At 40.3% G+C, this 27,825-nt stretch overlaps 1 protein-coding gene and 1 pseudogene across 3 annotated transcripts in view; both read left to right on the forward strand.

Moving 5' to 3' along the window:
• Positions 1 to 22,775, forward strand: part of MLC1 (modulator of VRAC current 1) — a 62,701-nt gene extending 39,926 nt beyond the window's left edge. Inside the window, exons 9-13 of one of the 3 annotated variants that reach the window (XM_089684645.1) lie at positions 11,009 to 11,065; positions 14,483 to 14,605; positions 16,791 to 16,958; positions 17,684 to 17,815; positions 20,731 to 22,775. In XM_089684645.1, the coding sequence (XP_089540771.1) occupies positions 11,009 to 11,065; positions 14,483 to 14,605; positions 16,791 to 16,958; positions 17,684 to 17,785 (450 nt within the window). In that variant the 3' untranslated portion in view covers positions 17,786 to 17,815; positions 20,731 to 22,775. Of the gene's footprint in view, positions 1 to 11,008; positions 11,066 to 14,482; positions 14,606 to 16,790; positions 16,959 to 17,683; positions 17,816 to 18,062; positions 18,140 to 20,730 lie in introns of all 3 variants that reach the window. The other 2 variants (XM_089684649.1, XM_089684647.1) reach the window with 2 other exon arrangements.
• On the forward strand, positions 13,316 to 13,430 carry LOC149472866 (U2 spliceosomal RNA; annotated as a pseudogene).
• Positions 22,776 to 27,825: the final 5,050 nt, after the last annotated feature.

Below are 27,825 nucleotides of genomic sequence, written 5' to 3' on the forward strand. Positions count from 1 at the left end.
CTACATGTTGATTGTGTGCGTGTATATGACTTTCTTTTAGTTATTGCACCCAGCATTTGTATGGACACCTGTTTAATGAATAATTAGACTCACCTGTAGTTGAATTCTTGTTAATTAGGATTTTGTTGTCTAAAATTTTGCTTTGCTCCTAAGACTTTCATTGGAGTGTCTTCATTTTTGCAAGGTGGTCTTGAAAGAATTTGTTAGGAAAAATACTTTTTTGTGTGTGCAAATTAAGAAATCTTGTTTGCAATCAATGACCCGCATTTGTGGTAGTATTTTGTAGTATAGTGTCCCATAGAAAATGTTGATTCTGAAAGTAAAGTAAAGTTTTTCTGACATATTTGTTGGGATGTACTCATTTATGCTGAGGACTGTATATTTTGTATATATTTTATATCTTTTTTCAGTTTTTTTTTAGTTTTTTAGTGTGTCCCCAGCTTTGAGGGATCAGGTTTTCCCAACTTCCAGGTCTGGAGGTGTCCCAAGATGGCCAACGACATCACTTCTGGGTTCAGAGGTGATGCAAGATGGCTGATGACATCACTTCCGGGTTTGGAGGTGATCCAAGATGGCCGATGACATCACTTTCGGTGGCCAGGAAGTGACGTAATTTCTAGGGATAGGGAGGAGGGATACATGGGTTATTTAAGGGCTCCACATTTGCTGACTCCCTGCCTACTGAGAGAGCCTGAATCTGGGGCGTAACGCATATAGGTGGAAGGAGCTGAGCCCTAGACGTTTTGAATTGATGACCATCTGGGAGAGCGGGATGGTGAGCCAGGTAACGAAATATACATTATATGCTGGCTTGTTTCTTAAATCTTTGAAGTGTTTTTAAAGTGTCCTTAAACCCACAACAGTAAAATCAGTCTGGATATGCAGTAATGCATGCTTGTTATACTCACTGTGGAACCTAAGGGGTTAATTCTCCACATTGTGTAAAAAGGATGTTTGATCTTGTATTCTATAATCCTCCCCTTCTTCCATTGCCCCCTAACTATCTCCTGATAGAACAGAAATTTGGAGTCACTCTTCACATGCTCAGTTTGGTGTGTATTGCTAGAGAGGTGTTTTTTTTTTCTTGGAAGAGTGCATGTGATCAGCACAGGGCCAATCAGCGCTGTCCAGACAGAGGGTCAGGGGTTATGCAGGCTCCTTAGGACAATCAGGGGAGAAAAAAACTCCTTCTACAAGCTTTAACCAGAAAACTCCTTCTACAAGCTTTAACCAGTGCTCTGCTGGACACTGATAGAAGTCACAAGACTGCTCCAACTGCTGATGAGGAACAGTATTTAGCAGTTCATATTTACTAAAATAATTGCATTTCCATGTTCTGTGTACTTTAGGAGACCAGATATAGTGAATGCAGGGTCTTGGGTTTAGTAACACTGGGCGCTAATAAATCGTTTTATATATAGCAAGGACTATGTTTCCACTTTTCTGTTTTCCATAATACATATTATATGAGAGCATCAGTTGAAGAAGTGTATACTGCGGCAGTACAGGAGAAGAGCTGGAGGAAGACCACAGAGGTGAAACAAGTGCGTCCATATGTTGAGTGCATGATGACCTATTGATAAGGTCATAAAGTGAGGTGAGCAGGTTTTTCACCTAATGGTGGTGGCACGGTTGGCACTGAAGAAGAGAGAACATTTCTTTTATACACATTGCACAGTGGTATTATAAGAGACTTTTTCATGGGACTTTAATTATTGTTTTTGATTGATTTTTTTTATGAGATGTTAGTTTGTTACGCTACACTATATTGTTATTAATCCCACAAGACTTTTCTTCAGGGATGTGCTCATATACAGTAAATCCCCCAATTCAACCTCCTGTGTGTTACCTTGCAGGGACAGACTGACAACTCATGGGGCCCCCGGGCAATAGGGGATCATCGGGCCCCTGTGTCCTTGCCAAAACTAAAAAAAAACTATGAAAAAGGTACCAGGGGCATTTCATGGAGCCCCCTACTGACCCCGGGCTCTTGGGCAGTGCCCAAGTTTCCAAATAGTCAGTCCGCCCCTGTTACCTTGGGATCTCAACCTGGTGCTCTCTACTCTTTAATGATCTCCCTTAACTAATTGGACATTCCATTGGAATACCTCACTTTTAAGGTTGCCTTCTTGGTTGCCATCTCATCTGTTAGACATGTTTCTGAGTTAGCAATTCTGTCTTGTAAAGAGCCTTTTCCTGTCTTGCAAAAGAGCAAGTTGGTTTTGAGATCAAAACATTTTTACCTAAGATGGTCTCTGCTTTTCACTTCAATGGGGACATTGTCCTCCCTTCCCTCTGTTGTGCCCTGAAGCACGCCAAGGAAATTACTGTACATTGTTTGGATGTGGTTATGGCTGTCAGGTTGTACTTGGTAGCCATGGCTTCCTTTTCACAAGACTTTTTCTTTGTTCTACCTGGAGGTCCTCTCTTCTTTTATGCTTTTTCAGCATCTAGCATCTATACTACAGATTTGCAAAGCCACCACCATGTCATTTGTCCACATGTTTTTCAAGTTCTATCAAGTTGATGTTCAGGACCCAGGATCAGCTGCAAGGTGCTTCAAGCTGTTATCTATTTTGTTTGAGTTCCTTTAAACCCTTGTGTTTCTTGTGGGCCTGTTGGCAGTTATGTTACTATGTTGTTATCCACCCCTCATTTTTATTGCTTATGTACAGTATGTCCCATGGTCTATATGGGAATACCAGTCTTGGTATTGTGTCTTGTACTGTACAATTAGGATAATAGGAATGTTGACCTACCTGTCAATTCCTCATCTTGGAATACAGTACATTCTTATCCTATAAATGGATGAAAAGGATGTGTTCCTGAAAACACACAGTTGAAGATTCAAAAATGTTTTTCAAGTCTTCAAATCGTGCCAGACTTTCATGAAAGTCAGGTTGATAAACCTGGTTTCTGTGGCAGCTGGTACTGAGAAAGCGAAGTCTCTTGAAGGGGTCCAGTTTGGATGAAATCCAAGTGACAAAGTAATTCTTAACTAGATGACCTGTAGTCAAAACTCTTTGAGAATGCCCTATGAGAAATGTTTCCATACACAAATTACAAAAACAACACACTTATTGCTTTGCTATAAATTTATTGCCTGGCTCACTATGACAGCAGCACAACTTCCTCTAAAATGTTAGAAGCAGCTGCTGCCTGTCATTGTCTTTTGGACCTAACAACCTTTGCCAGAGGAACAGTCAGGGTGTGGCATGAGTAAACTCAATTTACAGGAATGTATATTTGTGTTTCCTTCTGCGTAATGGGGTTCTGTAATGACATTTTTCTGGTGAACAGTAGTGAATCATCTGCCATGTCAGTAATGGCATGCTATGTATCCCCTTACCACCACAAAGTTGTTAGTTTGAAATGGGTAAAAATGTTTTTCCTCTTGCTCCTCACCCACAGGACTCTTTTGGTTGTTCCATTTATAAACAGTCTGGTGGTCACAATCCATGAACAGCCTTTAAAAAACAATACCACAATATAGGAAAACATATTTAACATTATTTGTCTAAATTAGTGAGTTGCTATAGAGCCAAGGGCAGTAAGTCCAGTTTTTCAAAATGTATGTGTGGTATCAGGGAAGGATATTAATGCCCTTTCCAATGATAAAAAACACTATATTTTGTTCCCTCAAAATTTGTTAGGACATCTCAGAAGGATTGGAACAAGTATACAGTCAGGTCCATATATTTGGACATAGGCACAATTTTCATACTTTTGGCTCTGTATGCCTCCAGAATAAATGAAAATGAATTTGAAGTGCAGACTTTTAGATTTAATTCAAGGGGTTGAACATAAATATCAAGTACAAATTTTAGGAACTGCAACAATTTTTGCAAGTGAAATGCATGCTCAATTGGGTTGAGATTAGGTGATTGACTCAGCCATTGCAGAATATTCCACTTCTTTTCCTTCAAAAGCTCCTGGGTTGCTTTTGCAGTGTGTTTTGGATCATTGTCCATCTGTACTGTGAAGCGCCGTCCAATCAACTTTGCTGCATTTGACTGAATCTTGGCTGACAGTGTGTCTAAACACTGCAGAATTCATCCGGCTGTTTCACTTTTCTGTCACATCATCAATAAACACCAATGACCCAGTGCCACTGGAAGCCATGCATACTCATGCCATCACACTGTCTCCACAATGTTTTACAGATGACGTTGTGTGCTTTGGATCATGAGCTGTTCCAAGCCTTATCCACACTTTTTTCTTCCCGTCATTCTGCTACAGATTCCTTTTTGTTTCATCCATCCAAAGAATGGTTTTCCAGAACTGGTCTGGCTTTTATAGATGTTTTTTGGCAAAGTCTAATCTGGCTTTTTTATTCTTCAGGCTTATGAATGGTTTGCACCTTATGGTGAAACCTCTGTATTTGCTCTTGTGAAGTCTTCTCTTGATCGTAGACTTTGACAATGATACGCCCACCTCCTGGAGAGTGTCCTTCACTTGTCTGGATGTTGTGAATGGGTTTTTCTTGACCATAGAGAGGATCCTGCGATCATCCACCACTGTTGTCTTCTGTGGACCTCCATGCCTTTTTATGTTGCTGAGCTCACCAGTGCGTTCTTCTATCCTTGCAATATACCAAACTGTTGATTTGGCCACTCCTAATGTTTCTGCTATCTCTCTGATGGATTTGTTTCGTTTTTGAAGCCTTGCAATGGCCTGTTTCACTTGCATGGACAGTTACTTTGAACGCATGATGTAGGTTCACAGCAATAGATTCCAAATGCAAATACCACACTTAGAATCAACTTCAGACCTTCTACCTGCTTACTTGATGAATAAATAATGAAGGAGTAGACCACACCTGGCCATAAAACAGCTTTTGATTCAATTGTCCAGTTACTTTTGGTCCCTTGAAAAAGGGGGGATGACTACTCTTAAGAGCTGTAATTCCTAAACCCTTCCTCCAATTTGGATGTACGTACCCTCAAATAAACCTGAGAATATGCACTTTCACCTCATATCCATTATATAATTATAGCTTGAATATGTTTTGGTGAATACCTGAAAAAAACGAAAATTGTGCCTGTGTCCAAATATATATGGACCTAACTGTACATAGAGAGTGTAGACACTTGTGTGTTTGGATACATATGGGAAAATAAGTATGCACTTACATGTCATATACTGGCTAAGAAACTTTTTTTGGGGGGGCACAGAGCCACATCGAAGAAGATTCAGTTTTTGTGAGCTCCTTGCTGGGACCTAAACACATTTTAAAACAGTGTAGTCCTAGCAAAGTGGACCCTTATGTCCATTCTATTTATCCAGTTGGACATGAGTAGAAGGAAGAATTTAAGGCTACCACGAAAACTATAACCACTTTAACTCATCTTATATTAGAATTGTAAATGTCATTTCCATCGTTTCTAACTTTGCAGATCCTGTCAACAGATCTGTAATTAATATATGAGCATTTAGAATTGCTGATCTACACGGCACAAGCATACATCTTTATGAAATTTTCAAATACAGGTCAGTGCACTAGTGTGCATATGAACAAATCAAGGCACTGTATTGGTGCATACCTCTAAGACTGCATCCACATGGTCGTAAAATATTTAGCTGATCTTTTTATGCATGTTTTTTTCTAACACAAATGTTCCTGCTTAATACTCAGTAAATACTTTCATAGTCTCATTTTTTTCCCCCAATACCTGCATCTAGCATATGCGTATACATATATCCTCAGAAGAGGTTTTTGGATTTTGTTATGGAACTGAATGCAGTACATGTTTACACACCTGTGTGAATATCTAATTTAAAAACAATGCAGCTGTGTTCAGTTCTGTAAATAAAAAATATTTATAAAGGTGTTTTTTTATGGCCATGTGAAAGAGGCATAAATTAGGTGACAATACTAAAAGACCTGAAGAACAGGCATACCTATCTACATGTGAATGGGATATATATTTGGCTTGCTGCTGTTTTGGGAAGAATAGCAGTCCCCAGACTGGACAGAATACTATGGAGGTTGGGTTGACCACTGTCCTATCACTTTTATGTTATCACAAAGAATATCACCTTGAAATTAATTTATAATAATGCATTTAATTTATAGGGAAGCTGTCGTAGTGAGCCAAGCACGCTTTATGAATCATACTACTTATAACCAAAATAAAAGCATGTAGTCTCAGCTACCCTACTCAAAGAAGATAATTTTTAAAAAATATTTAAGTCAAGGTGCACAGGAATTTTAGATAATCTTAGACCATTGGCCACCTACAGGAGGTTGGGACACACACAAACAGAAAACTTTAGTCTAGACCCCTCTATCACGCTGCCTCCAACCATCATGCTTAAGCTTTGCAAGCAAGCAGACCAAAACTGAGGGTTGGGACCTGTGTCCCTCAATGGACTTCAATAGGAAGATTTTACATAAAGTAGATATATCTTATTTTCTTAATTGTCCATTAAGAGACATAGGAATTGTAGATAATCTGAGACAATTTGGATCTCCAAAAGCAGCCCAACTGAATATCACAGTCCACAGAATATGAAAAGGATCAACCCTTAATAGAAGGATAGATAAAGAATGGAATGGTACTTGGTGTAATTCTAGACTCTGACCTATCCTATCCTTTTGGACCCAAATGCAATCGCTGTAAAAAGCCTGTAGACTTCACCTCTGTAACATCTCTAAAATGTGCTCCTTTTTAACCAATGAAACCACCAAGCTACTTGTTCACTTACTCGTTATCTCTTGCTTTGACTATTGCAGCTCCCTTCTCACAGTACCCTGAAAGTACCCTGTCTTGAGGGGAGGGACTGATAGCTGTATTATTGATCTTGATGGAAAAGTCATGTAGGAGTGTACGAGGGGGAGGGGGAGCTATACATATATCATATCTACGGGATCCCTCTAGAAGCTGGAAATCATTGATGTAGATGCCAATATTCCAGTGTTCTCTACTAGCTTCCGGGGTCCTTTGCTAAGCGGTGGCCTGCTGCAACCTGAAAATAGGCAGTCACCTGCTCTGCACTGGTGCCATTCAGAAAATGCTTTGCATTTTCTCAAAGATTGTAAAACATTCCCTGACTGGATTTGCTGGAAAGTGTGATGTCACCGCCCTGCCTCTCCACCTCATCCAACAAGAGAATGCTTTGCATCAGATTTAATCCTGCATGGGTACATGACATCAGAAGAATAAATGTTTCTATCAAACGTATGCAATCTGTCTGGCTGATTAATCATGGCTGCAATACTTTACACTGTCATAGTGAACAAGTAAAAATAATCCAACTGGTTGCTTCAGGAGGACCATTGGCCACCTACAGGAGGTTGGGACACACGCCAACAGAAAACTTTAGTCTAGACCCCTCTATCACGCTGCCTCCAACCATCTCATCAGATACATGACAGTCAGGGCCAACTGGTATCCAGAGCAGTGTACACTAATAAATGATCTTATATCAAACTGGCAGAAAAAGGCAATTATGGGTAAACAACAGACCGTATATTTGCTAGTGCTACATTCAAACTACGGGTCCATTGTGGTGCGTCCAGGGGGAGGCCCTGAACCACATCTGACACCAGCACATATAATCTTCAGCCGAGACGTCTGGTAAGAGTTTATCACAGCCTATTCATCCACCGATGGACCATCAGGAAAGGTTCAGCACATCCCCATTTAATAAATTTGTAGTCTTTAAACTCGATCTGCTCCCCCATTGACTTTGTCTTTGGGAATTAACTTAATTGAGTTGTTGAATATTAAGAATCGGGACTGGCCCATCTGGCCCATCATTTAAAAACTCATGACCTAGTCCATTGCTGCACTTTCTGCAGGAGTGCTTTGGGCCATTCCCCATATTTGGAGATACTGTCTTCATGGATGGTGTCTGTGAAGGCAGGCCATGGGGACGATGGAATAAAGTGAAAAACTGAAATTATCACATAGCAAAAAATTATTTTGACAACTGCAGGAAAGGCTTAAGCCTAGCAAGCCTAACCCTTGACTCCAAGGAAAGGAAGGTTAGATAAACAGGACCAGTTGAAAGATTATTTAGGAAGGTTGTAAAAGCTCAATAGGTTATCCCTAGCCCTTGACTTCAGGGAGAGGATGATCCATGGCAATAAATGATGGTATCAAAAGATAAGTAATCTCGTAAAGAGAAAAAAAAAATAATTCTACTACTCCTGTGCCCTTCATAGGGGGTGGGGTACGGTGATCAACAACTGTAACAATGGGGTAGAGCAGGAAGTAGAAGGAAGAGAGTGGAGAAGGGGCGGACTGACAACTCATGGGGCCCCTGGGCAATAGGGGACCATGGGGCCCCTGTGTCCTTGCTCACACTCAAACCACTCCCAAAAAGCTTATGAAAAAGGTACCAGGGGCATTTCATGGTGCCCCCTTCTGACCCCGGGCCCTCAGGCAGTGCCCGAGTTCCCAAATGGTCAGTCCGCCCCTGGAGTGGAGTCTGTCCAACCAACGGCAAATGGTGTTTTAGGGGTGTGACAAGCATGCAGCAAACCTGCCTTTTGAGATAACATGATTTCCAGGTTATACCTGAGGTGGTTAGATCCTCCACTAAAAGTGAAGTGTAGTAAACCCATAATTAGCACTAGGAGTTTTACCTCAGGGGACAAATGGAAAAAGGGAAGCATCTAAGGACCTTGCCTTACAAATCACAGCTCTACCATAGTAGAAGAAATAGTATCTTCTATAAAGCCAGTCCCTTTGGAATTGCACTAAACACTTACGGGAATCATTGTAGGGCAACAGCATGACTTTTCTGTTGAACGTCAATGAATTATAGGACCTGCAATGTATGTATTCCTGCTTGGAGGTAAGATGAGGAGTACATATGATATAATTATATGAGGGAGTTAAGAAAAAGAATATCAAGACATCATGGAAACAGTGTGGACATTAAGGGTAACTCAAAGATGTCCAGCTGAGGAAGGAGGGTCACCCTGTCAATGGCAAGGGGAGTTCTCAAACCTTTCAAAGAGAACATGCAGTTTTCAGATGTAGTGCATGGGTGGTCTCCTCTGACCAAACAGGCCTTATGCCACATAAAGCCACAGACATTACATAGCTGTAATTATACTTAGAGTCTGTCTGTTCCACTCTTGCCCTGTATCCAGGGGTACCAGGCAGGGTTGCCCCCTGTCCCTGAGGGTTTTTGCTCTAATGATGAAACCCATTGCCATCAATGTACAAGACAGCATTGTACATTGATGACTTAATCTTAATTCCTTGTAAACCTAATTCCTTTCTACAAGACACCTTGAAAATATTGAACTGTTTTGCTACCTACTCAGGTCTATGTGTAAATTTAAAATATTGTCCTATAAGTGTGCTGACCCGCCCAAGGAATCCATCATTAGATGCCTTCCAATGGGTCACCAAGATCAACTATCCTGGCATTAAAATAACCACGTCTGTTATTTATTTTATCCCTTGAATGTCTCCCCACTTCTTAGCTCACTTAAAAATATATTAAATGCCTGAAGGATTTGTTATCTGTTTTCTCCCCCTTTTTCTGTTATGTTCTTCACATTTCCTCTGTGTGGATTCCCAAAAAGGTTTTTTCAAAAAATTACAAACTTATGTCTGACTTCTATAGCAGAGAGTTGTGCCTAGGATACATCTGGCTGTCTTACAACAACCCTGGAGGGAGGGAGAACTGGCCATCATCTAACTTCTGCAAATACTTTTTTAGCTGGAAAAAGGTGATTGCCCATAGATGGTTAACCTCTTCAAAAGATGCTTCTGCTTTCTCGTTACAAGCGGCAGTAGTGGGGTCTTAGGAGGCTTTGAAACACCTAGCATACAAAGGCCTGAAATCTCCACACACACAGATCATTTCTATGAAATCTGTTATCAGGATGTGGAAAATTCTTCATGAGATGGGCCCCAGTGCACATACTTTTACCTCCCCTCCCTCGCCCCTGTGGAAAAACCCACCCCTGCCTCATTTTTACACTTTTCCCTGCAAACAGCCAAGAGCTTGTGCTATCCATAGGATTAATGAGCGGATGGATGCCCAACCTCTTTCTGTCATCACTCTAGAGACACTGCATGTAGACACCTTTACACCTCAGTTACCAGGAGATCTTTGCTTTGAGCAGTACCACAGCTTATCTGTTTTTTTAATTGAATTACGATTGTTCACTAATGCTTATGGGCCTCACCATTGTTAGCAGGAGACAGCAGATACCACCATATCAGAAACTTTAAACATCGCAGGACTGGAGAAAGTTGCAATCTCTAGCTAAATGGACCTTTTCTCTTCTAATGTCATTGTTTTTCAACTTAGGGTACTTATATCTATTTATGCCAGAGTATACATTTACATAATTCTCTGCATGCTCTGTTACGGTTCCAGTGGCACTGAGGGAGCTGATAAGTCAACAAGCCATTTCTTCCCCCTCTTGCTGCTGGTGTTGTAATTAAATAATTGAAGCATACTACTCATGGCTGTATAACCTGTCAAACCTGCTAATTGAATATTCCTGTTTTACCAGTGTTCTGCTTTTATCCGTTAACTGAGGTTGTATATCCAAAACCCAATATTCATGTAGCCTACGCTTTTGAACAAGTCTAATATAGAGGTGTTACTAAAGAAATCAGTCCCTTGCATTATTATTCTATACTGTAGAAATGTGTCTAAACCCAGAGGTGTCGGAAGACTTGCAAGGTCAAGGCAACCTCCTGGGACAAGCATTATCAACAGTTCAAAGCCAACTCAAGGTCCACATGGCTTCTTAGGCTGATAACTATATTAACAATTTACCTTGATAATATTTTAATACCCTTTGAATGATATGATACCATTAAGTGACTTCTGGTTTAATATAAACATGTTGCAACTTTGTATTTTGTTTTTTCTCTATATGGGGCTACCTATACCAGAACATAAGGTGTGTATCAGTATATTAGGTCATATCTTATGTTGTTGTTATGGTATTATTCTGTTTGGTCAGTGTTATTAATTATATTACATTTATGCATGAAACTAACACAAAAGGATGTATTTTTTCTAGTGTTTCCCATGTGCCATTGCCAGCTATGTTGCAGCAGAATACCCAAGCCAGTGTTTGGTAAGACTAAATTCTAAACACAAAACTTTATAAAAATGGAATAAAAACTAATTTATTCTAGTAACTGTGTGTGGTTTTTACCTGTAATTAATAGTATGCAGTATGTGGATTCCTCTACTTCAAAGGCCTTATTTTTCTCCATATGTACATGAAGATAAAGCTGTCTATAAAAAGTGACAGTTAACAAGGGCTAGGGACAAATCATGTAATACTGCCAGGGGAGCGTGCAAAAGTAATCTTTTAAAAATTGTTGCTGTGACTGTTTAAAAAAGTCTCAGCTTAATCTGGTTGTAAAGACTGAAGGTCTTTTACCTTTCTGTGCTAGAAGCCCTTCGCCCCATACTTACCTGAGCTCGCACAGGATCCTTGGCTCTCCTGGGTCTCTCTTTGCTCATTGGATGAGACAAAGCAGCAGGAGCCATTGGCTCTCACTGCTTTCAATCACAGTCAGTGAGGAGCAAGCAAGGGACGGGGCTAAACCACGCTCTGTGTATCTTATAGATAGATAGAAAGGGCTCGGGAGTGAGCACGCACAACTCCTCACATAGAAAGTGGCTTACTCTGAAGGCACTCAGCAGGGGGGAGGGGCCAGGATCGCCGGCGGGGGACCCAAGAATAGGAGGATCGAGGCTGCTCTGTGGAAAACCATTTCACAGAGCAGGCAATACTGACATGTTTGTTATTTAAAAATAATAAAACAGAGCCTTTCATATAACCTTAAATTAATTTTTTGCTTACTGAAAATTCTAAAACTACTATGTCTACAGGGTGATAACTCTGTACTGGTTTCACTGCAGAGTAAACAGCTAAAAGAAAGTTGAAGACTCAATGGATATACTGGCAGGATCAAAATATAGTAACTTTTGACAGACTAAAAATGGTCACACAATATGCATATTTTGGCTGGCTCTTGATGAGTTGGCCAAAATTCTCTTCCTGGGTGACCCTGTCATCTCCCTCCTGCCAACAGGTATCAAAGAAGCTGGACAGACAATTGTCAGCCAATACAGCTGCTCTTAAGGTGTTCTAACAGCTGCTCATGCCGGCTGTCAGAATATAATAGATGCTGGCATCCAGCAAAAGATTCCATCCACGTGAAGGAATGTGTTACATGTTTTCAGCCCTAGGGCTGTATGAAAAAATTCGAGCTGTGCATGGTAAGCTGAAGGCTGATTGACTAAACGATTTGAGGCTGTCTACACAAAAAAATTGTCTAAAGATTTCCTGTAATTAAATGAACAGGGATTTATTTTTTCACACGCTTTTATAAAGTGAATCACAAAATTTGTGTGAACATTTTATACCTTCTTTAGTAAATCAGCCTTACTGCATTATATATATTATTTTTCTTTGACAATAGTTCTACTTGAATACTAAAAAAATTAATAATATAAATATTAAACTTTAGCTAAGGAAAAAAAAAGTGACACGCTAAGGGGTAGATTTGCTAAAACTGGAGTACTCAGAATATGGTGTAGCTGTGCGTTGTAGCCAATCAGCTTCTAGTTTGTTCAATTACCGGTTTCCTGCCGCCCTATAGCAGAACTACTGCTACAGGGTGGCAGGGCTGTGCAAAATCACACACACATATATATATATATATATATATATATACATACACACGTGATTTTGCATTTCCGGGCAAGGGGAGCGCACACGCACTACCCTGCCCGTGCAACCATTGGCCACCATTGGAGGCTACAGCTGTTGATCACCGGTCCCAGCCGGAGATTCCTTTCCGGCACCTGGCGAGGAACAGTGACAGGGGAGAGGTCTGTGTGCAAATAACACAGATCTCTCCCTAGCAAAACAAACGCAGCACACAGTAATACAGCACAAAGTTAACCCTTTGATTGCCCCAGATGTTAACCACATTTTGCACTCTCCAGTTTTATTAAATAACCAACAATATGTCTTCAAAATTGATTAAAGACATCAACGGTCTGCTGTATGGAGATGAGTTGTTCAATATACAGCATATACACTGCTCAAAAAAATTAAAGGAACACTTTTTAATTAGAGTATAGCATCATGTCAATTAAACTCCTGGGATATTACTTTTCCGGGGACAACCCAAAATTTTAAATTTTCTTTTACTTTCACCTTTGATGATAATGTTAAACAGGACAGATAGAGAGGATGGCTCTCCCTAATGAGGACATAGACAGCAATAAAAACCTGCCAGGTGTTCTAATTCATATCCACTCTATCCAAAACTAAAAAAAAGTTTTGCCTTAAGTATAAAGAGAGATCGCTTCTCGGCCTTTTGGCTAAGATCAAGTGTAGTATCTGTTCTTATCAGTGTCCAGTGGGGGTGCTCCCGACCATTCTAGTTTACGGGGATGGTTGTTGTATAGTACCCTCACTGGTATGATGGGGGTCCGGAAGGCTAGTACCGGAGGGACAGAAACCAGGGAGCGCCATGATTCGTTCTGGGGCCTTGGGAGTAATTCCTCTGGGGAGACCGGAAAGACCCAGTACCTCCTGATTTGAACATGCTACCTTGGTCTGGCCTGGGGCTGAGGAGGCAAAAAGTCCGCAAACTCAGTGCCCCCTGAGGAGACGCGCTCAGGGGTGTCACTAGTAACACTTGGGTGTGGGACCCCACGGTGTGAAAATGACACATGGTCACTGTTTTTACACTCTTTTTTGCACAGCGCCCTAAGGACCAGGCCTTTTGGCTAAGTTCAGGGCAATTTTTGCTACAGGCCTCAGGGCCTGGTCTGTGCACATTTCGGCACGGTACCATTTTTATTATTTTTTTACTTTATCTTTACTTTATTTATTATGCACTCCCACGTTTGTCACTTTTTCTGTTCTTATGTGTGTGTTTTTCACGGATGGAGGGTGTGGGTCCTCGGGCCTTACCTGAAGTCTAGGGGGAGGATGTGTGGCCATACGGTTCCTTCCTCCCCTGATCCCTAGGGGGTTTTCTCTTCGGGAGAACCCCCTCGCCTAGTACTGGATGTCCAGCTTCGGCTGGGCATAAGGAACGGTGGTCCACCAGGCCTTTTGGCCAGGAGGACCAAATGGGAACCTTGTCCCTGTCAGGAGCTTCGTGCCCCGGGGGATCAGGCGAACGGTCCAACCCTTTCGGGGGTAGGACAAACACACCCCTAAGTGCACTTTTTCGTGTGGTGTTCGCACTTGCACTTTTTTTGTGATCACTTACGGGTTTTTCGTTGTAGTTTGCACGTTTGCGGACTTAAAAAAAAATAAAGAGAGGTAAGGAGGTGAAACTGGGACATTTTTTAACTTAATATAGGGTATGGATTAAGGTAAAAAATGTCCTGACTTTAGAATCACTTTAAATAATGCAAATGCTTTGCTTAATTGTAACAATGATTTAAGTTGAGCATTAGTTTGCTCTGTATTTTGCCCTAGGAGCTGTGCTTAACATTTACGTTTCTATCCTAGGTTGAAGTTCTGATTGCTACCAGCAGCATTACATCTCCATTATTATTTACAACTTCATCTTACTTGTCTATCTATGTCATACAGACAGTCGTCATTTTTAAAACCTACCCACCTGATGTAACAGTAAGTTTTTATAATTATAAATGAAATATAATAATTAAAGTGGAACTTCACTCTCTCAATTAACATGGACTATTTTTAATCCTCTTGCTGCTAGCATTAGTAAATGAATAGGAAAGTATATCATATTTACTTGTGTTAAACTTTTTTTAAAACATGTATTCAGTTACTTTGTGGTTTCCATTCCTAGGTAAATGATGTCATACATCTCAGCAGTCTTCAGGAGGGGAGGGAGGGTTCTCAACTCAGCCAATGCTTGAGCTAAGAGCAGATGGATTCTAGGAAGTAAATGCTACATGAATCATCTGTCTTTACTCAAGATGGCCACTTGAGATGGGGTGTTTTTAAAAATGATTTCTCAGCAAAATAAACCTTGGAGACATGGATGGATGGGTGAGTTTGCTTTGAATATTCACATTGAATTGAATAGCATTTTTGGTTTGTTGCGCTCAGATGCAGTGTAGTTCCACTTTAATTAGTCTTTCAATTAGAGTGATTCATCTGAGACTTTTACAGTTTGCTTAGCTTTACCAACAATAATGCAATCATGCCTTATTGGATATAAATGTTTAAATAGGCCCTTGCACTACATAGTTGTTAGCAGATCTGATGAGGGTTCACACTGATGTGGTGCGGCGCATCACATGTGATTCGCACAGGAAACGCACTGCATTCCTGTGTAAATCACATGCAATTTCTGTGCGCTACAATTTGAGCCATACAATTTGTATGGCTCAAATCACACTGCATCTGCACCAAAGTAGTGCAGGACCCTTTTTTGTCTGCACGAGAATCGGATCGTGTGGGAGCTCACACCCATTCAATCCAATTCTGCACATTCTGCGTTTTCCAAATCGATTTTGGGGTGTTGTTAAGTTAAAGTACACACCCGCAACGGTTCGCATAAATGGGGTGTGATTATGATGTGGTGCGGAAATTGCACAGAAACCTGTGAGAATTATGCACCACATCAGTGTGAACCCAGGATTAAAGGAGAACGTACTAACATTGTACAGTCAGACTGTAATATTTATGGCGAATGTTAATGTTACTCTCCATGTGTCATTTGCAGAAAGCCCAGAGGTTTTCAGAACAATGAAAGCCTAGTGCAGAAATCATTTTCTTAGATGTTTCTTTACAAATTCCTACAAGGCAACTTTTAATCTTCTTGGTAGTTGACATGGATTTACAGATATCATTGATATAATATCACAATGCAGTGTAGAAAAAAAGAGGGTATACTATTTTTCATGTTTACATGTTTGATTTAAAAAAACCCAAAAAACTCTATTAATAATACATGCGGAGATATTAACACGTACTTTCACAACTATTTGGCAACTGGAAGCTTTATGACTGCTATATTTATCTGGTTATACAACCAGTTCTCTGCAAAAGGGTAATGAATGCTGCAACGTAACCTGTAGCGTCTGTTTGCATCTTCACTTTGGGATTTCAATTCCCTCTTCTTCCAATCCCTCCCACTAGCTGAAAGTAAATTGGTTGAGATGAACTAGGCAAGGTTGTGTCTGGCAGTAAGAATGCGATATATTGTAAAATATGAAACAAATTGATTTTCTTAAAGGTTGAGAAGTGGCATTCAGCTATCCTTGTTAATTAACTCTGACCTCTTTCTTTGTCTATGTTTGGCATATGCTGTCACTTCAAACTGTTCCTTTGACCTGCTAAATTTTGATTTTTGTTTTTTTACCAGTCCATTTGTATTCTAGTAATAGGCTATAGTTATATATGGTGCCTCTGTAAGTCACTTTGCATATCAAAGTATCAATTGACACACCTAAAGCCAGCCATAGATGGATCAAATCCCAGCTGCTTCAGCAGGGACTGGCTAATATTCAATCAATCTATGGGCAGAGTGGTTATACTGAAGTTGATCCATCTGTCAACTTCAGTACCACCAGTCTCTCTGATTGTTTTCATGCGCTCACTGCTGGCAACTAAAGCTACCAGCAATGATCATTGTGCTTTGCCTGAAGGGAAGGCTCCCCACCAGCAGAAGACAGTAATGCTGCAGGAGGGAGTTAGTGTTGATGGGGGAACTGAGCAACTTTCTAAATTGCATAATCTATGGGATGGGATAATGAGCACATATTGCTAATTGACAATCAACCAATCATCTCTCACCATGGAGCGACTCAGACTCACCTGTAGATCTTTTTCCCTTTAGCACTTTTATGAAGTGTTGCTCGTACTCCTGATGCTGATCCTATTGGTTCAAGCTGTGCTCACAAATATTACAGTCATACAGTGCGTCCATTATAAATCACAAATGAGAGTTCTGGACTCATCCTGGAATGTATCATACGTGGACAAGTCTGGTCAAAGAAATAATGAAGTAAGTATCATTTAAATACTATCCACAGTTTCATAAAAGTAATTAAAGTGTTTGTAAACCCTTACATTTACTCAGTGAAGTGACTGGCCTCAGGTGATAGACGGAGATGACACAAATCTTCCTACACGAGTTGTGCCTGTCTATCTACAGTCTTTTCTTCTCTACATTCGTTCGGACTGCAGAATTTATAAAGCTTATCTGAGAGTTCAGAAAAAAGGGGAGGAAAGCTGAAATTAGACTCTGCAGAGCTCAGTCAGGAGAGGTCTCAGAGCTGATTTGAGGGAAGAGACACACCCCCTCCACATAGCTCACAGGAACAGAGCTGAGGCTGTCAATCTGTTGGAGCTCCCTTCCTGTCACCATTTTTCTCTTCATGTCAGGAAAACTTGTCAAAAGTGAATTATGCAGATAACAGAGGAATTAAGCAGTAGACAGAAATGACACGTAATGCTCTGGATTAAGACAAGTACACACTATAGTGGGAAGTCATGTGTTCATATTTTATGCCAGAGGTTTACAACCACTTTACCTTTTGTTTACAAAATGGTAAGACAATGGTCTTACATAAAGCTTAACTCCACAACTATGATTTTAATAGATGTGGTATTGGTTCCTTATCTTGCAGTTTTTTTCTTGTCTTCAGTCAGCATACTCCCCTTTTTAGCTGTGGCTGTGATGACACACTGCTGCAGCGCCATTACAGGCTGTGTTTTGTTAATGATCAGGTGTACACAGGGCAAAAGGCAGTAGTGCTGGTGTCATCGAAGAGTGGAAGTACAGCTGAAGCTGTACAAAACAAAACTAAAAAGAAGAGTTTTGCTTATTGATGAAAAGGAAAAAGCCCAGATACACTACAGGTAAGTAGTTAACACTATATGTACTGTACGTATATTAAAACATTGCCATTCTGAGTTCAGCTGTAAATGATACCTCAACTTTTACATAAGGGAACATACTCTGAACATTTTACCCATTTGTAGAATGTATGATTTCCTACATGTCCTCTAATATAGAGTGAATAGAGGGCTTAATTTCCTTCAGAATGTATTGTCAGAAGTTCAGCTCGCAATTCACAGAATCCATTTAAGTGGAACTTTTTTTCAGGAACTGAAACGTAATCAAACTTTGTGCTGCTCTGTTTGAACCTGCCAATGTCTGGATGCAGCATGGCTATAAATGAGGTACACTTTTTATGTCCTTTCATTTCTACACATGAAGAAAATAGTGAAGTCAAGGAGGTGGAGGAAGTGCCTGTGCTGCTAATCATTTAGATATATATGTTTGAAAGAGATATTTAAAAAATGGACCGCGCTAAGGTCACAAATAGACAAAATAAATTTTGCAATCTTTAAAGTGATAGCACAGAGCAAAATACAAATACAATATTAATATTCAGCCCCAACATGTGAATAATTGGTGCAATGGTGCTGTATCTTTAACAGTGATACTCCATATTAAAATGACAAGTGCTTCACTACGTTCACACTGGTGCCCAACATAGATGTAAACTCACCGTCATTTCACCACCTATCTCTAGGTAAGTCACACTCCCTTTTTGGGACTATCCCATAGACTATCCCTAAGGGCAAAGGAATATCAGGACTGGATTGCAGACTGGGATAGTCCCAAAAAGCGAGCGTGACTTACCTAGAGATAGGTGGTCATGAAATGATGGTGAGTTTACATCTAGAACAGTTTTCTCCTGTTAAACAGGTGTTGCAACACTAGGGAAATTGCTACTCTAGCTGCTCATTGTTGGATTTAAATAACAGGTGGATGAAAAGAAGGGCTGGGGGTAATGCTTATCAGCTGGAATTGTCCTTGGTCAATGGCTTTGTGACCCAAATAATGCAGGTTGTGCCCATAGATGATATACTTCTTTGTTAATGTCACTGACGATGTGTGTCTCTTCTAATGTCTATGGCAGTTTGACCTATATGTCGCTGATGAAGTCCCTGACAATGTGTATCCCTAATAACTTCTCAGTGATGCCTATTTATGATATTAATGTGCAAGCAATGTCCTTGTAACTTGGTACCTCTGTTAACACTTGTGGTTCACTCCTAATGTACAGGTGTTCGGTTTTCAATTACAAATGTTTAGTCATTCTCATGTTTATTTATTTTGTTTGTATTGGTATGACACAAAAAAGTGGTGAAATGAAAAGCCTTATCTGACACATTCCATACAAAACCCCAAAAATGGACTGGACAAAATTAACGGCAACTTGTGGCTAAATTGTAAGAAATAATTGCATTCCAAGTTTGTGATGCTTTTGTAATTTATAATTGAACTCATCTGTATTAATTAACAAATATTATTGTCCCTGTGTCTACCGTGCGCAACATTGTCAAGAAGTTTACAGCCCATGGCACTGTAGATATTCTCCCTAACCATGGACAAAAGAGAGGAAATTGGTAAAAGATTGCAACGAAGGATTATTCGAATGGTGGATAGAAGAACCTCAATCAACTTTCAGACAAATTTAAGCTAACCTTCAGGCTCAGGGTGCAACTGTGTCAGCTCGCACTATACATCACCTCCAGAATAAAAATGGATGATATGGTAGGAGACCCAGGAGGACCCCACTGCTAACACAGAAACATAAGAAACTAGATTGGAGTTTGCCAAAACTTACCTGAGGAAGCCAAAATCATTTTGGGAGAATGTGCTATCAACAGATGAAACAAAATTACAGCTTTTTGGTAAAGCCCATCATTCTACTGTTTTCAGAAAAAGAAATGAGGCCTTTAAAGAAAAGAATACAGTCCCAACAGTCAAACATGGTGGAGGTTCACTGATATCTTAGGGTTGCTTTGCTGCTTTAGGCACTGGATGTCTTCACCGTGTGAATGGCTTTAGGAAATCTGAAGACTACTAAAGAGTTCTGGAGTACAATGTAGGGCCCAGTGCCAGAAAGTTGGGTCTCTGTCAGAGGACATGTATCTTACATCAGGACAATGACCCAAAGCACACGTCGAAAAGCACCCAGAAATGGTTTAAGACACAGCGCTGGAAAGTACTGAACTGGCCAGCAACAAGTACAGATCTCAATCCCATAGAACAACTAGAGATCTCAAAATAGCAGTTGGGAAAAGGAACTACTCCAGTCTGAGAGACCTGGAGCAGTTGGCAAAAGAAGAGTGGTCCAAAATTCCAGTAGATAAGTGTAAGCAATTCATTGATGGGTACAGGAAGCGATTGATTTCAGTTATTTTTTCCAAGGGGTGTGCTACCAAATATTAAATTGAGGTTGCCAATAATTTTGTCCAGTCCATTTTTGGGGTTTTGCAAGGAATGTGTCAGATTTGGTTTTTGTTTCTCCACTTTTTTGTGCCATACCAATACAAACAAAAGAAATAAACTTGAGAATGCCTAAATATTTGTAATTGCAACAATTTTCCGGGTGAAGTGGTACATTATCTGACAGAAATACAGGGGTATCAATATATTTGGCCATGACTGTAGATGGAAAATCTTTTGTTCTGTTGGGTATAAGGGAGGGATATAAATGGTTGTATGAATCACAAATAGAGTATAAGTAAAGACAGGGTTGAATTGCTTACAACCCATTAGGATATAATTACAGTATGTGATATAGAAAAGGTTTTTAGAGCTGGAAAATGTATGTATTCCTGTGTTACTGTTGCTGGAGTATGTGAAGAGATGAGCACATAGGAAAGATGATGATCTGTATTTGCAGTTAAACATTCTTTTTCAGATTGTTTTGTTTTTGGGATGTTACTTTCTCTGTATTTCTTTTTCCATGCAGGTTTCCAACAACACTCTGAGAAACTTTGATAAAGAAAAAGCTTGGAAAGCTGTCATGGTACAAATGACTCAGTAGTACCTTTTATTTAGAGAAATACCAAGGAAACTGCAATAAAGTCTCAACATTCTTCTGTTACCCAGATAATGGGACATAATTAAAACATTTATTAAAAGTGCATACATTTGCAAATGTTATTGAAAGTGTACACATTTGCAAATATGGGAGCCACACAGTATATAAAAAAGTTACCTGCATTGATCATTGTAGTGAGTTATTCAGCCCTCATACCTTCATTTGCTATTTATAAGCTTATAGAGAAGGTTCCCTTGTTATACAAAAGGATTACCTTGGAGCAAAATCCTAAAATAGTGACATTTTTGCACTTTAAGTTTTATTTCATTACATATTGTAAAAGGCAACATGTTGCAATAATCCCCATCAACCAATGAGAAATTATCTTTCCACATTTTAGCATAGGTTTCCTGCATATTTGTAAAAAGCTGAACCATGACTGGTGCCTGTTTATTTTTAAAAAATAATTGCCATTTTCCCACGTTTTTTAAATAAAACTGCTAACTATTTTTGCCTTATGTTTCTCACCTATAACTCACCTTATGTTTTACTACTGTGTTTAATCAATTGTTTAATACCATTAGATAGTCACAATTTAGATAAGTTTATACTAAGCAAAAACAGCACCTGTCAAATTTGCTTATCTTAATTGTACAGTACAGGTCACAGGACTTGATTCCTAAAGTGATTGCTATTTGAAAAAAACGTTTAACTTTACAAACATGTTATACTTACCTGTTCTGTGTGATAGTTTTGCACAGAGCGGCCCTGAGCTTCCTCTTCTGGGGTCCCCTGCTGGCACTCTTGACTCCTCCTCACTTTCTAGTGCCCCCATAGGAAGGCGCTTGCTATGAAGGCACTCGTGTGGGCTTGATCCTGATCCAGGCTGCATGCGTCTATTGACACACACAGCATAGCTCATCAAAATCCCCCACTCCCCCCTCACTGCATCTGACTGACAGCAGAAGGAGCCAATAGCTCCATGGATTTTACAGGTAAACATAGGTGTCAGTGAAGTTGTAGTTTAACACGTTTTCTCAGACTTTCAAATTTGAATACCTCTGTATTATTTTGAAAAGTATAGATAGATGACTTTGAGGCTCTTTTATATATTTTTTATTGATGCTTCTCTATGGTATACTCTCTAAACAAAATTCAATATATTTAATACAATGAACTTTAAAATGTACGAATTTTGGGTTGAGTTTTATTCTTTTGATTTCAATATTAAGTGTGTAATCAAATGTAACGAAATGATTGTGTAATTTTAATAATTGAAGAAAGATAAACATTTTTGTTAAGAATGTATCACGATGATTGAAGTATGATTATGTTACAAGGAAATCACTAGTAATGGCTTAGAACTTGTGAACCATAGACATTTTGGGAACCCCCTTGATTCACTGCAAAGCATTTAAAATTTAAATCTCACTCCAGCAGCTGTAGTCATTTCAGTCCACTTGCAATGCAGGTTGTCTGTTAGACTTTGTATTCTGACATCAGTAAGTCAGTAATGGAATCTCTGTAGAATGTCATCATTATAATTTTGTTTGGTTCAAAAGGTGATTTCCAGGATTAGCTTGTGAATAGTGGGTGCAGGGGCAGCATGTAGATGTGATCAGGTAACTTTCCAGTCGCTTCCATTATAAAGACAGACCCCTGCTACTAAATTGTACCACAACTTAGCTTATTTTAAGCATTTGACTACCCTGCCATTGTAAAGGGGAAGTCAAAATATTGGGTATTATATTGTGTTTGCAGCCACTAAAATTCAATAAAATATATTTTGACATGAAAATTTGCATTTGAAAAAGTGCAGCGCAAATATCATGTGACATAAAAAATTTAAACACCCACCATTTTTGGGGGTTCTAAGTAATTTTCTAGCAAAACAAATGCAGATTTTTACATGTATAAAAGAAATGTCAGAATTGTCCTGGTTTTGAAGCAGTTAATAAAGGACTTGTCAAAAACTGTGTGGTGCTTTTATTTACAATTGACTTTCCTTGGTGAATGAATAGGGGTACTATGTATCTGGGGTGTTGGGCCTCCAGATTCTGCTAAGTCACTCCCCTCACCCCCACAACCACTGGGCCTGGGTTTTGAGGAAGAGATGCTTTTCCTCATCAACATGGGGACAGCGTGCTTTGGCAGGGGTGTCCCCTCCTGGCAAAGTACCGCCCCCCCCCTTGTTGAGGGAATGTGGCTCGGGGAGGCAGGAGTAGAGCACACCCCTCCCCCTTTCCTGGCCTGCAGACCGAATGCTTGGATAAGGGTTTGGTATGGATTTTGGGTGGATATTTAATTTTGGCGTGAGGTTCCCCCTCCCAATCAATAGCAGACCCAGATGCTAGCTCCTAACAACCAATGAAAAAATGGACCTTTGTCTGTTTTACATTCATATGGATACACTTCAGTTTTTTAAATGGAACAAAAATAGAGACTTGTTCCATTTGGACCAATGGACCTGAACAGACACAGATATAAATGGATAATCATCAGTTTACATCTGTTTGCCCATAGGAACTCATTCATAGACAAAATGCTTGTGTGAAAGGGTCCTGATTCAGGTTACATCACTTTACATCAGTTTGCACTCAGTTTATATCAGTCTGCTTCCTCTTTTTTTTTTTTTTTAGATGTTGAAGAAACTTATCAAAGGTGACAAAGAGTATAACGTTACATAGTTACATAGTTAGTCTGGCTGAAAAAAGACAAAAGTCCATCCAGTTCGACCATTAAAAAAAAAAAGTTATAATCCTATACCCACAGTTGATCCAGGTGAAGGCAAAAAACCTCAGCAAAGCCTGATCCAATTTGCTCCTGCAGGGAAAAAAATTCCTTCCTGATCCCCCGAGAGGCAATTGGATATTTCCTAGATCAACTTCACCTATAAATGTTAGTATCCAATTATATTCTTTGTATCTAGGAAACAATCCAGGATTTTTTTAAAGCAATCCACTGAGTTGGCCAGAACCAAATCTTGAGGGAGTCTATTCCACATTTTCACAGCTCTCGAACAAAAAATGTTTCTTGCCTAAAAGCGGATATAAACAGAATGGACATAAGATGAACGATAGCAGTTTACATCAATTTATATGCATTCAAATCCATCTAAATGGAAAGGAATGAAGCCTTGCGCATGGCACTGAAGCTTGAACATCATTATTCCTAGCCGAAATTTGTCATGTTTATTTTGTGTGTAGTTGTGCACGTATTTTCTGATGTGCGTATACAGACAAATATTGGAAAACGCCAACGCCTCTAAACCCAATAGTCCATAAAGAATGGTGATAGTATTTCGTGCTCCAGGTAAGGATCCTGTCTGCCGTAATCAATTTGTAAGCTATGAACAGGCACTTGATTCTCGGATTGCTTAATAACTTTATTGGACACAGAATAAATAAATGTTACAAAACTAGCCTCAAAATGTTTTGATACCACTTCTTAAGAGTAAATACAACTGGCTAAAATAAAAACTGTGTCTGTCTTCATTTCATGCTGCAAAGCAACAAAATTTGATTTTTTTTTTTAAAGGGGGTTATTCGTTTCTATACCCACTGTATATGATAGTAAAATACTGAACATAGTAATTACCAGTGTTGGCTGTGGAGGCATTCTCATATCTCAACATGTTTCGCAGTTCGCTTCTTCAGGAGAGAAGGATGTGCTAGAACCAAACATGAAGAGATAATACATATAAGCATGCGATTCATAATACTAACAATTGAGAGATATAGGGGGAGATTTATGTCTCGTACACACAATGAGAAAATTGGAGCCATCATCTGATAATCTGATTGTTAGTACACAGCTTTCAAGAGCTGATTACAACAGTTCATGTGTAAATATTTGAAGCGACAAGCACGAAAAATTTTCTCATACAAAATCGAATGACCAAGAGCGCGCATGCTCGGAAACGAATGAATACATTACAATACAATACAAAACATTAGATCACTTCCAAAGCTGTACTCTGAGTGAATTGTTGTAATTTTAGTAACCTATTCATTTTTGATATGAAACTAGCATGCAAAAAACAAAAATGGACGCCAGATATTCTCATTGTGTACACTAGTCAAAGCTGATAAAACTGGAGCACACAGAATCTGGTGCAACTGTGCATAGTAACCAATTAGCTTCTAACTTCAGCTTGTTCAATTAAGCTTTAACAAGACCTTGATGCAGATTGGTTACTGTAATGGACCGCCTGACAGCACCTCTATCAATCCCCTGGCAGAGCCTCCCCAGAGTGCGGAGTCTAAGCACCGGAGCACTTGTTCACCAGGGCCCCGATGGTGGGGATGGACTTGGAGTGCTCCGGTACCAGGTCACAGCTGCTAGGTATCTCCAACAGGGGTAGAGGAGTCTGACAGGAGCTCCAGGGGGCTAAGAGTCTGATGTGAGGGAGCCTAGTGATCCCTGCGGGATGGATGGATGAGCTAAATCAGAGTCATACAGGCCGGGTCGGTAACCAGTGGGTCGGTGAGGTACAAAACGGTAGGCAAAGGATAGTCGGGTCACACACAGGGTCAATACCAAAAGATCAGATTTAAAGGGGAACATCCAGGAGCAGAGTCAGGCAGGCCAAGGGTCAGGACAGGAGAAGGCAGCAAGGTCAAACAATCCAGATCAAGATACTCACAACACAGGTAACAGCATACAAAGACCATTCGGCAACAAGTGTTTGTGCAGAGCTGGTTTAAATAGGCGCAGGCTAGGTCCTAGTGCCTGCCTAGTACTGTCAAGACGATGGGTGCGCCTGGGTCCTAGTGCCCTGCACCTACACGTCTTGGCAGACACCTACGCCTGTGTAGACCCATGCGTCGCGATGGTTCCTGACAGTTACTATGCACAGATTCTGAGTGCACCAGCTTTGGTAATTCCCCCCATAGCATAGCCGGCAATTACATCACGGAACATAAAAGTATCTCTTAAGAAGTCATCATGGATCCTGGATAATATGATAAAATGAATACCAAATATTTTAAATAAGTAAATAATAAAGGAGATATTATATATATATATATATATATATATATATATATATATATATATATATATATACTGGATATCTATACTGAACTGGGTAATGTGTTAGGAATGTAAGGATGCTCCATCCTTTAAAGAAAATGAAAATTTTCAACCTACAGGACTGAATTCAAAGACATCCCAAAAATCAAAGTGAAAAAATGATGTAGAAGGCTAGTCCATTTTGCTGAAATTTCATTGCAGCAACTCAAAATGGTACTTAGTAGTTTGTATGGCCCCCACGTGCTTGTATGCATGCCTGACAATATTGGGACATGCTCCTAATGAAAGGTGTTCTGGGGTATTTCCTCCCAGATTTGGACCAGGGCATCACTGAGCTCCTGGACAGTCTGAGGTGCAACCTGGTGGCATCCGATGGACCGAAACATGAGGCGAGCATGGGGGCCATTCAATGGTATCAACTCCTTCATCCTCAAGGAACTGCATGCATACTATTGCTACATGAGGCTGGTCATTGTCATGCACCAGGAGGATCCAGGGACCCACTTCACCAGTGTAGGGTCTAACAATGGGTCCAAAGATTTCATTCCAATACCTAATGGCAGTCAGGGTGCCATTGTCTAGCCTGTAGAGGTCTGTGTGTCCCTCCTTGGATATGCCTCCCCAGTGTATCACTGACCCACCATCAAAATGGTCACGCTGAATCATCTTACAGGCAGCATAACAGTCTCCATGGCTTCTGCAGACCCTTTCAGGTCTCTCACATGTGCTCAGGGTGAATCTGTTCTCATCTGTGAAAAGCACAGGCCGCCAGTGGTGGACCTGCCAATTCTGGTGTTCAATGGCAAATGCCAATCAAGCTCTTTAGTGCCGGGCAGTGAGCACAGGGCCCACTAGAGGATGTTTGGCCCTCAGGCCACCCTCATAAAGTGTGTTTCTGATTGTTTGGTCAGAGACATTCTGGAGGTCATTTTGTAGGACTCTGGCACTGCTCATCCAGTTCCTCCTTGCACAAAGGAGCAGGTACCGGTCCTGCTTAGGGGTTAAGGATCTTCTATTGCCCTATATAGCTCTCCTAGAGTAACTTTAACTGGAATCTCCTCCATGCTCTTGAGACTGTGCTGGGAGACACAGCAAACCTTCTGGCAATGGAGCCTATTGATGTGCCATCCTGGGGGAGTTGGACTGCCTGTGCAACCTCTGTAGGGTCCAGGTATCGCCTCATGCAACCAGTAATGACACTGACCCTGGCCAAATGCAAAACTAGTGATTAGTAGGGAACAAAATGTCAGTAGCCTCCACCTGTAAAACCATTCCTGTTTTGGGGGTTGTCTCATTGTTACCCATCTAGTGCACCTGTTGTTAATTTCATTAACACCAAAGCAGCTGAAACTGATTAACAATCCCCTCTGCTACTTAACTGACCAGATCAATATCTCAGCAGTTTAATTGACTTGATGCTATACTCTGATTAAAAAACAAACAACGTCAGAAGCGTTTTACCTGGGCTAAAGAAAACAGACCTGGTCTGTTGCTCTGTGGTCCAAAGTCCTCTTTTCTGATGAGAGCAACTTTTGGATCTCATTTGAAAACCAAGGACCCAGAGTATGGAGGAAGAATGGAGAGGCACACACTGCAAGATGCTAGAAGTCCAGTGTGAAGTTTCCACAGTCTGTGTTGATTTGGGGAGCCATATCATCTGCTGGTGTTGGTCCACTGTGCTTCATTAAGTCCAGGGTCAATGCAGCCGTCTAGCAGGAGATTTTGGAGCACTTCATGCTTCCTTCCGCAGACAAGCTTTATGGGGATGCTGACTTCATTTTACAGCAGGACTTGGCACCTGCCCACACTGCCAAAAGCACCAAAACCTGGTTCAATGACCATGGGATTACTGTGCTTGATTGGCCAGTAAACTTGCCTGACCTGAACCCCATAGAGAATCTATGGGGCATTGCCAAGAGAAAGATGAGAGACATGAGACCGAACAATGCAGAAGAGCTGAAGGCCACTATTGAAGCATCCTGGTCTTCC

This window comes from Staurois parvus, unplaced genomic scaffold, assembly GCF_062004578.1.
Source record: "Staurois parvus isolate SC_StPar_1 unplaced genomic scaffold, SC_StPar_1.0 ptg000019l, whole genome shotgun sequence".
In the NCBI taxonomy this organism is placed as follows: Eukaryota; Metazoa; Chordata; class Amphibia; order Anura; family Ranidae; genus Staurois; species Staurois parvus.